This window comes from Rhyacophila brunnea, unplaced genomic scaffold (genome assembly GCF_057557595.1).
Source record: "Rhyacophila brunnea isolate RB1 unplaced genomic scaffold, BYU_Rbru_1.0 scaffold_18, whole genome shotgun sequence".
NCBI lineage: Eukaryota > Metazoa > Arthropoda > Insecta > Trichoptera > Rhyacophilidae > Rhyacophila > Rhyacophila brunnea.
In genome coordinates this window covers 4001664-4018101 of record NW_028232837.1, presented here as the reverse complement: position 1 = coordinate 4018101, position 16438 = coordinate 4001664, and the positions used below count along the sequence as shown (strand labels likewise).

General features: G+C 31.3%; 2 protein-coding genes across 3 annotated transcripts in view; both read left to right on the top strand.

Moving 5' to 3' along the window:
* Nucleotides 1–2246: 2246 nt before the first annotated feature.
* On the top strand, nucleotides 2247–8896 carry LOC147073128 (uncharacterized). The gene is made up of 4 exons (XM_085945607.1): nucleotides 2247–2408; nucleotides 3651–3778; nucleotides 7549–7648; nucleotides 8630–8896. Exons 1-4 carry the CDS (start codon nucleotides 2247–2249, stop codon nucleotides 8894–8896), a joined length of 657 nt encoding a protein of 218 aa, XP_085801733.1.
* A 5618-nt stretch (nucleotides 8897–14514) lies between these two features.
* Nucleotides 14515–16438, top strand: part of LOC147073127 (glutathione S-transferase 1-like) — a 35803-nt gene continuing 33879 nt past the window's right edge. Inside the window, exon 1 of one of the 2 annotated variants that reach the window (XM_085945252.1) lies at nucleotides 14515–14651. The gene's annotated coding sequence lies outside the window, so the exon portion shown is untranslated. The remainder of the gene's footprint in view (nucleotides 14652–16438) is intronic. The other variant, XM_085945255.1, reaches the window with a different exon arrangement.

Genomic DNA, 16438 nt, shown 5'->3' with positions numbered 1-16438 from the left:
GTAGATTGTAACAGGTAGGTACATACGTTAAAGTGCCCACCACCACCCGTCATATATGCACAACCGTGGATATGCACGGCCGCTTTCTATGACGCTTTAAACATGTCTGAAAGAAGTGATTTTAAGTGCTCATTCCGTCCCGAGACGGAGCCGCACGGGACTGATGCTGCAACCATGCACCGTAGTGCTTAAAGAAGAAAGTTAAGAAAGAAAATGTTTGTTTTTGGACTGGCTCTGCTGTCCGCTGACGTTAAGCGCTTTGTGTACCCGCATTACAATATGATTAAAGGGAATACATGTCAGATTATATAAAATTGTGTAGATACCTATTAGTATATTATTAAATTATTTTTTTCATGTTGCATGACTAGAATATTATAGTTGTGTGATTTTCTTTCCATATAATATGGTATAATATTTGTAGTTGGTAGATTGTAGACGTAAACAAATTTTAAAATAAAATAAATAATAATTATATGAATAAGTACCTAGTTATACTGTAAGTTTTAACTATAATATATTCGTGTGTCGACGTCAAACGGTTAAATATCGACAATAAGTCAATCTAAGTGGGTAATCGTGTACTTTCTTAAATTTCTATTCATAAAATTTTCCAGGTAAGGAAGTAATTAGGGGATGCACTTGGCGCCACAAGTGAAATCCTTACCATATAAATAAGTGCTTCAGCTACCCCAATATCATTTAATTGTCTGCCTTCAACAGTGAACGATCACTACTGTCTCCAAGTTATTTCTTAAATATTCAGAAATAAAATTTATTTCTCTATCAGTTTTCTTCTGTTATAAGAGAAAAGTGCGGTTAATAATTTGTTACGTCGGAGTTATATTTGAAACACTACAGGTAAGTCGAAACTCATTTATACCTAATTTTGTATTGAATATTAAATAATTACATTTCGTTATGTATTTGTGAAGATCTAGCGATGGTATTCTGATAAAAAAATTATTTATTTAATAAATTTAGATTATTTTTAACTTTGTCTGCAATAAATAACCATTCAGCCTACAGCCATTTATTTCTCAAATGGGAATTACTTCGCATATTATTTTCAGCTATTTTAGTTTTCATTATGTTCCAATATTTATCAATTTAACCATTTCGTAATAATTTTGAGTTTTATAATGTCTCCCTTTTTATTGGATATATCGCAAAATGCGCTTTACAGTTAAATTATTATCTTTTATGATTTTATAGTCTTTGGTCAAATTACAATTTGTAAAGTAGCTAATAGTTTTGGCATATAATAAGTTTTCTGAGCTTTTCCATATTTTTTTTTCAATCAAAACTATTAAATAACGATATTACCTAAGTGTTTGATTATTAGTTTTATTTAGTTTACAACATTTCAGTTTAATTTTCCAGTTCCCAGAGATATATTAAAGTTTCAATAGAATTTAAACTTTTGCAATTACCATAATTTGACTTAAGACCTCAAAATTTAATACAAGAATTCTGTACATCAGATGATATTTTAAAATACTTCTAAGAATACTTGAATCAAGGATTCGTGTTTGCTATATATTTTTTTTAAATAGATTTCGCGAGCCTAATACTACAAGGTTCTAAGTATTCGTCCTAGAGAAAACAAACTCAACAATGAAGTAGCATTCTAAGCTGCCACATTGCTACTTTTGTTTCATCAAGGACAAACACTTAGAACCTTGTAGTTGTCCACTCGCGTTTTAGAGTAAAATAGAGTATAATAAAATATTATTTTATTTATATCGTACATGTATGACTTGCTTTCAAGGAAATAAAATACTTCACCGTTTAAATAAAAGTCAATCGTACTATCCATTTTCATCAAATTAAAACTTCACCATTCATTATCCAATAACAATAGTATGAGGCCATATTTAATGGATTTTTTTTAAATAAAGATTTAGATTTTAATACATCTATATGACAATTCATTTCGCCCTCTATCAATTAATAATTCCAGACGTTACTATTACATTATTAATTAACTCTTCATGAAGCCCGATGGGACAAACAAAAGTAAAACAACAATTTTAGTAAAGTTCAGTTAAAATTACGCTGAACTGTGTAAGTTTATAATAAGATTCATCTAAAAGTGAAAACTCACTATAAACACATCAATTAAATTGTATTATTTAGTAATTTGTTGCATTTGAAACGCTTAGTTCGAATAATGATAATATTTCACTGGTAGGTATCTTAGAATTTATAAGATTTCATTAAATCATTGTCAATGTTATCCAGAAATGAACCGATTCATCCAATTGTGCCTCCTGGCCGCATCAGTGGGTCTGTGCATTGCCGATGGAGTCCAGCCCGTCTACCAGCCAGCTCCAATAAACCCAACGTTATCATATCTTCAATCTGACCCAAACAACTACCCCGCTGATCAACCTGTGTACACACCTGTAAGTATTTGCTAAAAATTATATTCACTTAATCCCAACCTTGACCAACTTAGCGTTTTCTTGCCAGATCTGGCATTTTTAATGTACGTCATGCTTGAAAAATACGCATGTGACATATCGCGTTAAATGTAGCATTTTTTGACAACGCAAACAGCTTAAATTAAAAGTTATATAAAGAAATTAGAATAGTACACCAATTTCCTTTAAAATCAACATGCTGGCCTATTATTATAATATTTTACCGAGAAATTTCTTGTACGCTATTTAAGTGACGATCAAATTTATTGATTACTTTTGCCTGTTTGATTAATTAGATACAATATATTCAATAATTCCGAAACAATTAGTTATTCTTCATTGTATTTTGTTCTCGCAAAACGATGTTCAAAATTATGTAGTATTTTTTGAAGTGTTAGTTTCTGGACATTTTTACAACGTTTTTATTAGGTTGTATTCTTATTTGTCCGGTACAAATCTTGCAATCGATTTTTAACTAACTTCCCGACTAGCTAGATATTTGAAACTTTTAGAATATATCAGAACACGATGCCAATGCATTTTTTAATACTTTTAGCCATTTTTAATTGTTAATTAAATTCATTTTCCGTTAATTTTGTTTTGTATGAAAAGTTATTTCGGAAAAAATCCGTAATCCAATCCACTATTATTGGTTGCTAGGGTCCTAACAACTAAATTATTAATATATACCTACGTGCGTTAATATGGAAATCAATATGAGTGTCAAAATGACATTTCAGTATTATTTCTATCAAATACATTTTTTTGATCGTTTAAGCTAGTCAAGTCAAGTTTATATGATTCAACAGAAAATTTAAAAACGTTGTATTTAAAGAGTTCTTTTTATCTTGTAAATATTAAAATTATATTTAGATCTAACGGTTTTTCTGCCAACTAGATTATTTTTTTACCTTATCTGGCATGTTTCAGTTAGTGGCAGTTGGCAATACTGATCTCGGCTGTGACAGATATTTGTACGAAAACACTTGCGCGAAGCCATCATGCCAATCTAACAGTAATAATATATTAAAACTGAATGAATGCTGATGAGGAAGAGAATTACATGAACTAATAATTTCAAATCTAAGAGAATTAATAAAACTGTAAAATGAGTGTTAATAAAATAATAATTTGTATGGTATCTACCTATGATTATTAGTAGTAAACAAATTAATCGTCTAATAGGAGTCGCGAGTACAATACTCACCATATGCATCTGTTCAGACCCCTGCAGCATCACAACCATTGGCGAACGCTCCTGGAGACCTCCAGAACTACAACGCGGAGACTTACCCAGCTGATGGTTATCAGCCCTATCAGGGATATGAACCAGGATACGCAGCGCAAACTGGGTAAGCAAAATACGATCACGTACTATGATAAACATACAATATTATTCTAATATATCATATCTCCACTCCGGTAAATTTTGTGCCACTTACCCACCACGGTATCAGACCAAGACATATTATAATGTTACGTGGTTGTCCGTAGTATTCAATACAATACATTTTTTTTCGACCATGCCCGATCATAATAAGATCATATGGGCCTCCACAAAGTAGAGGTTTGTATTAGGGCATTTTCGCCAAAGTTTGTACATTGCGTTTTTGGCATGTCCCATGACTTTGATTGATTTTTTCATAGTTATTATATTATAAAATGTTGGAAAGTTATGTACTTTTAACATGCAAATTTATTAATTTACTCTATTCAATCAGTTAAATACAACTATCTGACCTGTATATATTTTTAATTGATTATTTAGATCGAAAGGTAGTGCGTTTTTACCATGTCCCACCCATAAATTCAAATAAACAAAGTCTGATTTCGTCATTAATTTTGAGTGTGTAAAATTAAATTCGTAGTGTTTTCAACAGCTTACATTATATATTTTTGGAAAATATATAGTTTTTTCGTAAATTTGTACCAATATTGAAAAAAAATCACGTTTAAAGTGTGTCCCAGGATATTTGAAAAAGTGGAACTCCACATTCCGTTACCACGATTTTAGCATGAAGGCGAAAAATTTTCACTATAAATATGTTTTTTTTTAATGTAGCAACATTTTTGTATAACACTGATCGCCATGTACACTTTAAATTGTTGGTGTGTGTCGGTATCGCTATCGGAACAGGTTGCTTTCTGGGTTGGTCATTTAAGAAGTTCCACTACTGTTACCACGATTTATAAGGTAAGAAAACACATATTTCTATTTCACATACTACACATATGGAGCTTATCTTTCATACTACAGATATAATAAAACATATCGCAGGTTTAACAATAAAACTAAGCTAAATTTTGGCTTCAAACACTTCTGAAACAGAATCCGTTACTTCCATTCCGAAACTATATTGGTGGTAACGTATATGTGGAATGTAAAAGTAACGAAATGGCATGCATAAAGTTGGGTTTACAGTGTGTGTTTAGTTCTTCATAGATTATAAAAAATTTTATTTTGTCTGTTCGTATGAAAAACAAAAATATTTTCATTAAAAAATATAGAAAATAACCTGACTATAATATAATAATATAATAAAGATTAAAAAAGTATGTGATATGTCTGAATACGCAAAAATAGCGCACATAAAAGTATGGAGATAAAAAAAAACAACAGAAGGAAAAGAAAAAACACCAGACTGAAATAATTGCGAGACAGGCACTGGCTCTGTCATACTCTTTCTGTTATACGCCACCAAAATTTTAAAACTTCTCCATACATTTTAGGCATAGAAATTTATAAAAATGTATGAAAAAGTATTTTTTTGTCACGTTTAACAGAAATGTGTACTCGATTAGATTTAATACCTAGAACTGTAGGTATTCACGAAATGTCAGAAAAGTACGTCTTGATTACAATCAACCTGTATAGCTACATTTTATGTTGATGAATACAATTAAATTTCAAGACAACATAAAGTCGAACTTGGTTATTACGAGGAAGATGGGACCGACTGAATTTGCTTGTTATAAGCGTTACTCGTTATATCAGAGAATAGGTATTTTTAAATGAGCATGTCACATTACACAAAAAGTCGAAAATAAAAAATTTGGAAACCATCGTAAAAATCCCCGAAACGAGCATGGCATTCATAAACTACAAAAGAAGTTGTTTATTGTAATTAACGCTGGTAGGTACCTACGGACTTCACAAACCTTGGATTTTTCAACCATATGCGTGGATACTTTTTTATTATTGTCGGTGAAACACCAATAAGGTAGGTACTTAGACACTTTACTAGTGTCATAAACGTAATCCGACCCCGGCGGCATCCTGTCCAATCGGATTTTATTGCTTAGGGTCGAAATGTTTCAAAACGGTCGACACATTAACAGTATTTTAGCTCGGTATATCCGATAAGTTGCTCGTTATAACAGTGAAAAAATTAAATGTATGGCGAAAATCATAAACCAATTGTCAACAAATGTTTCGTTATTACATCCGAGATCTCGCTATGTCCGAGATCGTAATAACCGAGTTTGACTATAATTATTTTCGTAAAAGTTATATACTCCGTGCCGCGCTAGGAACTCGCGTCTGAATCCCTTGCTGATTTTTTTTTTCATATATTGTTAATTTGCTTAAAAATATTTTTTATCTGAGTTACAAATAATATAAATGCCAAATAAAGTTATGGTAATGTATAGTGTGTCAAAATTATTACCTACCTTATTTTACAAGTATTGTGAAATTTATTATAAAATATGTCTATTTTAGTGATTAAGTTTGATTTGTTTTGTTATTTTGACGCACGTTGAATATTTATCTGTCTATCAAAAAATTCAAATAAATTTCATAAAACAAAAATTTGTTTTTATGGTAACATGTAACTTAAGCTTTACAAATTACACTCCGTTACCATTTCGTTCCATTCCGAAAATGTCCCCAAAAAAGTTGAACGTTAACTATTTTTCATTTGATTATTAAATAACGAAACTTATTTATTTTTCCAATAAAATTTAGTAAAAGTGATTATTGTCTTTAAAAAAATAGCAGAACGAACATTGATTGGTTTTTTCAAATACTAAAGGAAAAATGCTCTGCCATTATAGACATAGGGTAACGGAGGGGAACGAAATGTGCCCAAGAATTAAAATTCAATAATATTTTTTGACTATTTGTAGTTTTATTTTGAAGTGTATGGTTTTTTTAATCTAATAGAGCTCTTTTAAGTGATAAAAAGTGTTTCATTCATGTTTTAAAAGCTAAGTTTCGTAGTCACGGAACGGAAACTTATTATGCCCAATTTCATAATAAAAATGATATAAATATTGTATTAATCAATATTTTGCTGAAAAATTGCTATCACCAATTCAGCAATAGAACAAGGAATCTGCTAGCTATATAAAAATGGTTAATTTGAGTGAAAAAATAATATTACCCAAATTTCAAACATGTACAAACTTTGGCGAAAATGCCCATTAACAGATTTTGTTTTTTACGAGAAATGGATGTCAGCCACTTGCTCAACCTATTAGGTCCATACTCTGACTCATACACAAATTGAAATACAATATGTGTACTTGCCAGACCCAGGTTCGAACCTGGGACCCACAACGTTATAGGACGACGCTGTCTTTACCTACCAGAGGCACCTAGCGGAAAAATACGGATTTTATTTAGAAATGGTCCCAATATTGAAACTATATTTGATATAAATAAAAAGGATTTCAAGTTATATATATATTTTTATAAAAACCGATGTTTTTTAAAATAGATATAAACAATATTAAAACTATTAATTAGTCAAAAATCCCTTAGGCGAAGCTTAGAAAACTTAATAAACTAAATTTTAATAATAAATATGATCATAAAATATATGTTAAGATGGGGTCCAATTCAACAAATTCACATTTTATTACATTTTTTACAATTGACTTAACATAAAAAATATTTTTCTTTTTAATGTTTTCAGAAAAGTACATATGTATTAATTAACACAGTTGAAATTGTAAATTGTCAAAAGAATGTCTCAAATTTTAAGCTTCGTATTTTTCCGCTAGGTGCTTTTGGTAGGTAAAGACATCGCCTTAAGCAACACATTTTGGTTGATCTATAATTGTTTTCCAGTGGTCTTTTATGTATTTCCATACTAATATACATTTTTTTTATTTTTAGGTATGAAGGTTACCTGGTACCATCTCCATATAGCCAACTGGCCACTTCTGAAGCCATCGGACCGCTGTCATACATTTACAGCATCCTGCCATATGCTACGGTAAGTGTCATAAATGCATTCCCACAAAAAAAACAAATGTCACTTAAAAATAAGTTTAGTTAATTAAAATTATTAGCAAGTTCAAGTACGTAACAAAAAATCTTGGAGTGATCCGTGACGTCGGTTAGTAATTAAAGTAATTTCTACTTTGATATAAAATAGAAAAGACGATCGCCAATAGTAGCTCAATTTGGAAAGCGCTTCGGTGAATATTAAAAGCCAATAGTCGAAATAATAAAAATTTGTCGCAATTAAGTGTGATTCCTTTAGCATAGTGGTCTACGTGAGTGGGCGCGATATCCTAGAGATGCAGGTTCGATTCCTGCGGGGTGTCTTACTTTTTCAAAAAGATTTTTCTAATGCTTATAATATGTTTTCTCAGAAGTGTTTTCAAAATTATGTATGTTCAATAAGCATTATGTTTAATGTAAATAAATAATTGCATAGGTCGCTCTAACCTCTGACTTTGATCAATTTACAATGCTTGACACCACTGTAACTGAGCGCGATACCCGAGAGGTGCAGGTTCGATTCCTGCGGGGTGTCTTACTTTTTTCAAAAAAAGATCTATTGTTTATAATATATTTTCTTAAAAGTATTTTCAAAATTATGTATGTTTATTAGTTAATAAAGATTAATGATTAAAATTAGCTTTCAGTAATTTCATATTTTAGGTTAATTTTTGACAAAATTTGTCCTCTGAGACGTGGTTTGATAGACCATACATATTATATTTGTTATCAAAACAAGAGCATGCCACCATATTCTTTTCTTATTTTAAATAATGCATTATTATTTTACAGATAGTTACTTAAATAATATCTAGAATCGAAAATTGTATTACAAAAAGTTCGAAGGAATTCCTATGTATCACTCTAAACTAGACGTGTAGCGTTAATCAATTACAATGAGACATGAATTGTAATTAAAAAGACTCATTTACCATGACAATTATAATGTAATTTATACTTCTTTTTTCAGACCGCAATCGCCTTTGCCGGTAAAGCAGCTGTCGTCATACTCTCCGTAGCCGGTATCGTCCTCGCTGGTGCTGCAGTCACCTTGGCATTCTGCTCGTTCACGCCCTTCTGCACAATCGCGTTCCACGGTATCAACCCCTTGACTCTTCGGGAAGAAGTCAGATCCTTGATGACACCTGACAAGATATCTGCCGCCACCAAGTTTGTTCGTGATGCTATTAGTAAGTACCAGGCGATGCAGAAGACAGGAGCTGGAAGACGGCGATGAAGAATATACAGACGACTTTAACTAGGCTAAAAAAACGATGATGTCTGACGAATGTCAAAACTTAGGACAAGAGCATGCACTAAATTGTATTTATTTATATTATAACCCTGGCTTATAACTCTAGCAAACTTATTCTATCGTGTGTCTAACACTTTCATGCGTCATTATTTTATCGTGATATAAGTAAATACGTTCATTCATTATTAATCATTCATTCATTATGTTGGAATATTTAATTTGAACGATGAAGTTAACGTATCTGCTGGAATAAGGATGCAGGTTACTTCTTGTATTAATACGGTGTTATCTTTAGCGTTAAAGTCAATATCACCATCTGCATATAATATATTCTAATGGTCCATACATTTAGCTGAATAATTACGTCAGATATACGAATTATTCTGCCCGATATACTAGATTATTTTACGTAAAATAAATAATGAATTTTGGTTGTCAAATTTAGGGCATCAAAGTTGTGTATATATTTAAATAAGTGCATTCATAATATAGTGTGTTTAACTGATAACTACGCCAAGGTTTTATATTAAAGCAATGTAGGGTGTTTTGCATTGTCCATGGGTATTCTTGTGCGCCGCGGTAACACGGATCAAATCATCTCCGCGCGCACTGGAAAAAATTATATTAGGGTTACATTTATTGAATTCCTTATACAGTCACATTTAAATTGTTAATTATAGATATTTTCAGAAACTTACTCATATTTATGTTAATAATAGTAAATGTGCTGTATGATCACTGCAATAAAAGATAAAATGTATTAAGTGTGTATGTAAAATAAATTATTTAAAAAAATATATTTTTTTTTAATTCCACATATATTTATATGTATGGAAATTGTTATATTATAACTGTACTGCACAGTCACTAAGCTTATAGGTTGGGCGTGTTTTGAAATTACGCTACATGTGAAATATTTTATGAGTTTTCATATGATAAAATACCATTATCTGTTTTTTTATCTATTAATATTAAACTAGTAAATTAGGTTCTATTAGTATACATATAATCGATTAAACAGTCATTTAAACTAGTGCAGAGACTAGTAAAATTATTTCTTGATTTTCAGTATTGATCAGTGTTTGGCAAACTATTTGAATTTGTATTGAACGGTAACAAGTCAAAAATTCGACATTTCGCGATATTGATATCAAAATATTCGTTTTGTACCAGTTTTGCACAGAAACAATTCTAAAAAAATAATTTAGATACCTTGAGAGCCAAAAAACCCATATGAAGTTTTACAAACTTTCAAAAAAAACCAGTTTTGTATATAGATCCATTTCGAATTGTTTCCATATAAAACTGACGATTAACCATACGTTTCAATTTCGATTAGATACATTCTGACATGTTTCCTTTTAAAACTTGTCAAATCTTCTGTAAAATATTCAAATGTTAAAACATGATTATCTAAAAACTATGTTTTTTGAGTTGTTACTGTTCAATACAGGGCCATCGTCTTGATCGCGTACAATATAAGATTTAAAACAATAGGAAAAATCTCAGCTATTTTTCGGCAATGAAATTGTCAGGAATATTGATTTATTTTTCTATCAATAAGAAATATAATTACAATGTAAGAAACCAGCGACAGTTTTCTAGACTATGAAATTATTAGTCGGTAATCGTAAGTAAGTACTATTTGTATGAAAAGGATTAGCGGCATATTTTGGAGAGATTCCAAAGTTTTTACTAGTACAAATATAATAGATATTTGAATATATTCAGTTTATTTAAAATTTTCGGATTATTACAAATATGCAAGGAAAGTATTTTGTCCATTACTTGTAGCCATTTACTCAACTATTATATTATCCACGCTCTAGGTCCAAACACACATTGAAACACAACATATGAATTATAATAGAACTGGGATTCAAACCCACTACTTCTCGGCTATCGCGGGCGCCTACCTACCGTAGATATTTTTCAGTTCATCAATTGAATTAATGTTTACGTGGCAGAACTCCATTATAGTGGTTTTAAAACAAATTTTATTTTGGTAATTATACTTTACTAACTACACATTCATAGTCGACCATTCTGAAGATGAATTTATAACCAAACTGTCAATATGAATAACTTGGATAAAGTAAAATTTAAAAAAATAAACTTTATTTTAAAACCAATATCAGAACTTTTTACACAACTACCATATATGAAATCACGCCCTACGGGAAGGGGGATCTGATATAATGTGATGATTGATGAATTTTGAGAATAGAAGGTTTCTATAAAATGCAGGGCTTCAAACCGTTATTTTTTTGTTTCGGTTTTTGTTCCGGTACAAGTAAAAAATATATATCGGTTCGATTCCGGTTTTCGGTTCAGCGCCGAGTGATTAATTTTTAAATGTTTTTATTTGTTTTAAAAAATATTTTCTACCTTATAAATTTAGAAAATTTTCTGGTACTTGTATGATAGCCCGGTGCCACGCTCCGAAACCAATGATTATACTGCACCACACTGTCGTAGACTTTTTTTTAATATTATATGTTTATATTTATTAATATGATATTAATAAATTATAAAAATTATGACGAGATGCGTCAAGACAACTGAAAGACATCTGAAGTGGGGAGTAAGATCATGTGACCAACGCGCGTGTTTGAACATGTACCGAAAAAAACGATATTTTTTGTCGGTTCTGTTCAGGTTTTTGTTCCGACAAAAATAACGGTTTTCCGGTTTTCGGTTTTCTTTTCAGTTCCGGTTCGATGCCATGATAAAATGTAACGTCTAAAAATCAACAATATCCTAATATATTATACCGAACCATTTATTATAATTTAAACATATTCTGTACGGATTAATACTGAAATAGATAATGTTAAATGGATAACTTAAATTTAAACAATGTCTTAATACAATAACCTGCGCAGATTAATTATTCTAAGTATAAAATTGTTTCTATTTTTAAATACCGAACTGACTTTTTCCATTCAATATGTGTATGATTTATGTAAATCAAAGGTATTTATTTCTATGAAAAATTGTGATTGTGAAGAACTTCTAAGACGATTTATTTCAATGGCTTGAGGGCATGGTGGTAGTATGTATTGTTAATATTTTCGTTTGTTATGGTTTTTTAACTCTATCAAACGGCCAGTATTCGTACTATCAATATCCTATTGATAAAAAATAGCACATTCTAGAAAAAAACACATTTTTTTGGTATTGATTGCATAATCTTTGATCAATCACAAATGTTGCTAATCACTAATCAGTAAATAACGAACACGGAGTTAGATAACCTTACTATTCGGCGCAAAATGACAGATGATGAGTAAAGTTATTACATGTTATATTGGAAGTGCAGGGTAAAATCTACCATTTAAACAAAGCAGAACGTTATTTTTATCTTATCTTTAGATTACCGGCAATTAATAACATGTTATTCTGGGACAAACACCGCGTACACTGTGGGAAGACCATTATTTAATTAAATTTTCGAAGTATTTTTTTTAAATTGTACATTTATAATTTTACGGCCAATTGCATACGTACAATTTCACATGTCCAGAAAATGTACTTATCCAGTCGGCTGCACCATGTTTTAACGGAAAATGACGGCCATATAGCATTGAAATTTAATTCATGTCTAAATACATCACTTAAAAATACCTAATAAAACCACCAGAATATAAGGGAAATTCAGAAGAAAATACGTAAATTAAAAATATAATTATGTCTTACATATTTATATAAAATAATTATGAATTATTAAAATTTAGGTTAACAAGTAGCTGTTCGTAACGATCAAATATCTGTATAATAAATGACAATTTTATTTTATTATCAGATAGGTATACGATACCAATCAATATCAAATTATTGTTGGTCCACCGTGGCAATTATCCAAAACTTTTTTTAATATAATATTATGCTTGTCGGATTATACCTATTAAACAACTGTGGATATGAAACACACCCCTGTCGAACACCATTCACAGTTCATTAACTTAAGATCATATGGGCCTCCACAGAGTGGAGGTTTGTGTTAACAGATTTTGTTCTTACGAGAAACGGATGTTAGCCACTTGTCCAACCTATTAGGTCCATACTCTGACTCAAACATAAATTGATAAATATTATGTGCATTTACCAGACCTGGATTCGAACCTGCTTACGCCGCTATATATTAAGTTTGTCCTATCTTGCATCGAGAATCGGTCATCATTATTTATTTTAACATAGTGAATTATTAATAAATATTTACCGCAAAAAGACGTAACAGGATGTCAGGTAGGGAAACTTAACCACAGAAAATATAGGTACTTTAATTCCGGATTTTTAAAAACCATTTTTTGTTTATTTTGTGTACCTATGGTCGTTGTAATATTGTTATTCAGAAATTGATAAAAAGAAAAATTCACTGTTGCTACTCATTTAATTGAACGTAAACTTGAATTATTAAAAATTGCTAGGGTAACACCGATCTATGTCATTGGATGTTATCTGTGGTGAAAGAAAGTGGCCAATACGTATATATTTTTTGTAATATCATTCTCAAATCAGAAGTAAATTTTTAATTTTTCCACGAGACTTCGTCTCCAGGATTTTACGGACCGGATCTCAGGTACGGTCCATTTCAAGCAATGTAGCTGTTGCTCAGATAGTCAGGTAATGGATAACTATACACATTTTTTTCTTGGCTATATATATTGTCGTGTTTAAACAGTGAACTAACAAGCACCTCCTTTGTAGTTAATTGTACTTCCGTTTCAAATGAGGAACGCCACTAAATTTATCATTATATTTTACGCTTCCATGGTGTACGTATCTATCAATTTACGTAATTTGATGCTTTTTATAATAAAAATATGTATAAAACAATCAGGAGTGATATTAAAATTATTATTAGTAAACTTTTGGCCCTATTAGACGCTTGCATTCTGACAGTGCTGCTTTACGGTAGCGAATCATGGCACCTTACGAAGGCTCAGAGCAACCGTATACTGAGCTTCGAAAACAGATGTTTGCGACGAATACTGGGTGTGCGGTGGTATGACTTTAGGAGCAACGAGGAGATAAGAGAACGCACCAAGTAGCCTCTCATCACGCTGAAAGTGAAGAGGCGACGTTGGACCTGGCTCGGCCACGTGCTGCGGATGCCAGAAGAGAACTTTAACCTGGCTTGCCTGTTCTTCAAGCCGACCGGATTCCGGCGACCTGGAAGGCCGCTAAATACAATCTACAGAGTGTATACGGTGGAGCTACGGGATGCTGGTTTGACCTGGAATGAAGCAAGAAGACTGGCGAGGGACAGGGATTCTTGGAGGCGCCGCGTGGTGTCCATATGCTCCAGCTAAGGGGCGGATATGGCCAAAGAAGAAGAAACTTTTGGCTTATTGCGATGAAGAAAAGCAGTCACATCTAAAAGGAGAGCCGATACATTATTTAAAAACGCGTTGCCGCCATGACAGGTACGTCACTGAAAAGTCTTCTATATGCGACTACAGAGACTTCCGGTTATCGACGAGGTCTTGTTGTCGGACAGTAGATACTACTCTATCTTTAAAAATTTAATATTTTTTTGAATGTTTAAAAAACATATGGCCACCCTACGGTAAACTAATACCTACTGAGTTTTCTGACAACGTGTAGACGCTATTAAATGATTAGTGTATTTGTATCAAACAAAATTACTTTACATATTTTTAGTGTGTCTTATGAAGTGGTGGCCGTGTGTATAATCATTATTATAGTGAAGTGATCATAGGATTAATAATAGGTATATAATAAAATATTACGAAAACCAATAGAGCATATAAACCAAGAGCAGAGAGGAAAATTTTCCTCTGATAGCCATTGATCCAATTACATGCATCATCATCAGCATGGATCAATCCACCGTTGGGTGATCCTCTCCAAGCTGACTCCATTTAATTAAGTTTTGTGTATGTAGGTATTAGGAGTAGGTTATCACTAGGGGCTGGATTTATATACTAGTGCAAGTTTTGTTAGGGTATATGCACAGATACGAGAGTTACACAGAAATCCGTTTTGAAAGACACAGAATCCAAAAATAAAATTTTGTTGTGCGTATAAATGCATATTTGAGACGTTAGAGCATATTTGAGACATTAGTGCATATTTCATAAAACATGCGTATTTTAAGGCTTTTGCATTTATAATTTTATTTTTTTAAATTATTTTATCGAAATATAACTAAATTAGGTTAGGTTAGTTTAGATGCACTTGCATTTTTTGATGTCATCTGAGAAAGTCAACTCCTCTGAGGACGTTGAGAGGTCGTTTTCCGTATATAAACAAAATACTGACAGATTTTCGGAAAAATTAAATGATTAAACACACTGAAAAAGATATTTTAACTTATTTTTTCGGACAAAAAAACAGCAAATAATATTTAGGAATACCTAGTTAAGTGTGTCGTTTTTGTTTTTTTAAGTGGTGTTTAGTTTACATTGCATTTCTTATTCAATATTTTTATTTAAAAACTTTTTGAAAATTGTAACTTTAAATTCATTATTTGTGTTTTTTTATTGTATTATATTGATTAGGATTATTAATTTGTTGAGTGTTTACAATTTTTTTCACAAACAACGTCAATTTTAACTGCATATTTCTTCGGTTTTAGTGTATATTTCAATGATTTTAAGTGCATACGTGCATGCATATAATCATGTTTTTTGTTGCATATAAATCCGCTCCCTAGTTATCACGTACTTATATAGAGCCTAATTATTTCGTCAATAAAGCAAAGCGGTCACTAGACTTAAGCCAAACCATTCAAGAATCCAAATGTCATACGTACACTCTATAACTATTTTCCTTTCGATAATAATTATAATAGTTCATCAATTCACTTTCTTTCAGACATTTTTGCCTGTTATCGCGAGAGATTGTTTACAATCCTATTTGAATTTACATACGCCTATCAATTATCTACGTGGTCGCGCAGTCATGATCTATTCTGGTTCCGAACCGTTTCCTCATGTCAAACCTATCAGGCACCATTAGCGAGGGGTGCAAGACTAGTCAATGCGCTCCCCAAAGACATAGACATTTTTAGTAACATGCCATGTATTTGTTTTCGAAATTTTTTTTTTTTTATATTGTCTTCTTCTCTCTTTTGAAGGTAATATATGTTATAATGTAAATCTCATATTGTGAACGTCTTGAATTTAGATTTTTTTGGTTAGCAATGTTTTATTTTCTTAAACAAATAAATACGTACCTTTGAGTCATTTTATATCTATTGGGTACCATCGGCTGACTGGATTTGTCTTGCAAGTTTTCGAGATATGTATCATACCCCTTTCCATTTAAGGTTAATGAAATACTCTATTAGGTTACATACGTTTGTTTGTTCCATATTTGCTTAATTATTAATTTAATTTAATAAATAATTTAATTTTTAAAAAGGCGTCTCGAAACATTCCAAACCAGTCATACAATTATGAAATTATATACAAATCTTAAATGTAATGTGTTGGGTTTCTGCGTCACTAAACGCTCTTATCAATAGGTGTCTTCTAAACAAAGTTCTAAATAATT

What these genes read in the sequence shown, in the direction of transcription:
- LOC147073128 (XM_085945607.1), top strand. Translation starts at nt 2,247, where the DNA reads ATGAACCGATTCATCCAATTGTGCCTCCTGGCCGCATCAGTGGGTCTG. An exon ending in ATCAACCTGTGTACACACCT is followed by an intron (nt 2,409 to 3,650) that starts GTAAGTATTTGC and finishes GCATCTGTTCAG; the next exon opens with ACCCCTGCAGCATCACAACC. An exon ending in GCATCCTGCCATATGCTACG is followed by an intron (nt 7,649 to 8,629) that starts GTAAGTGTCATA and finishes TTCTTTTTTCAG; the next exon opens with ACCGCAATCGCCTTTGCCGG.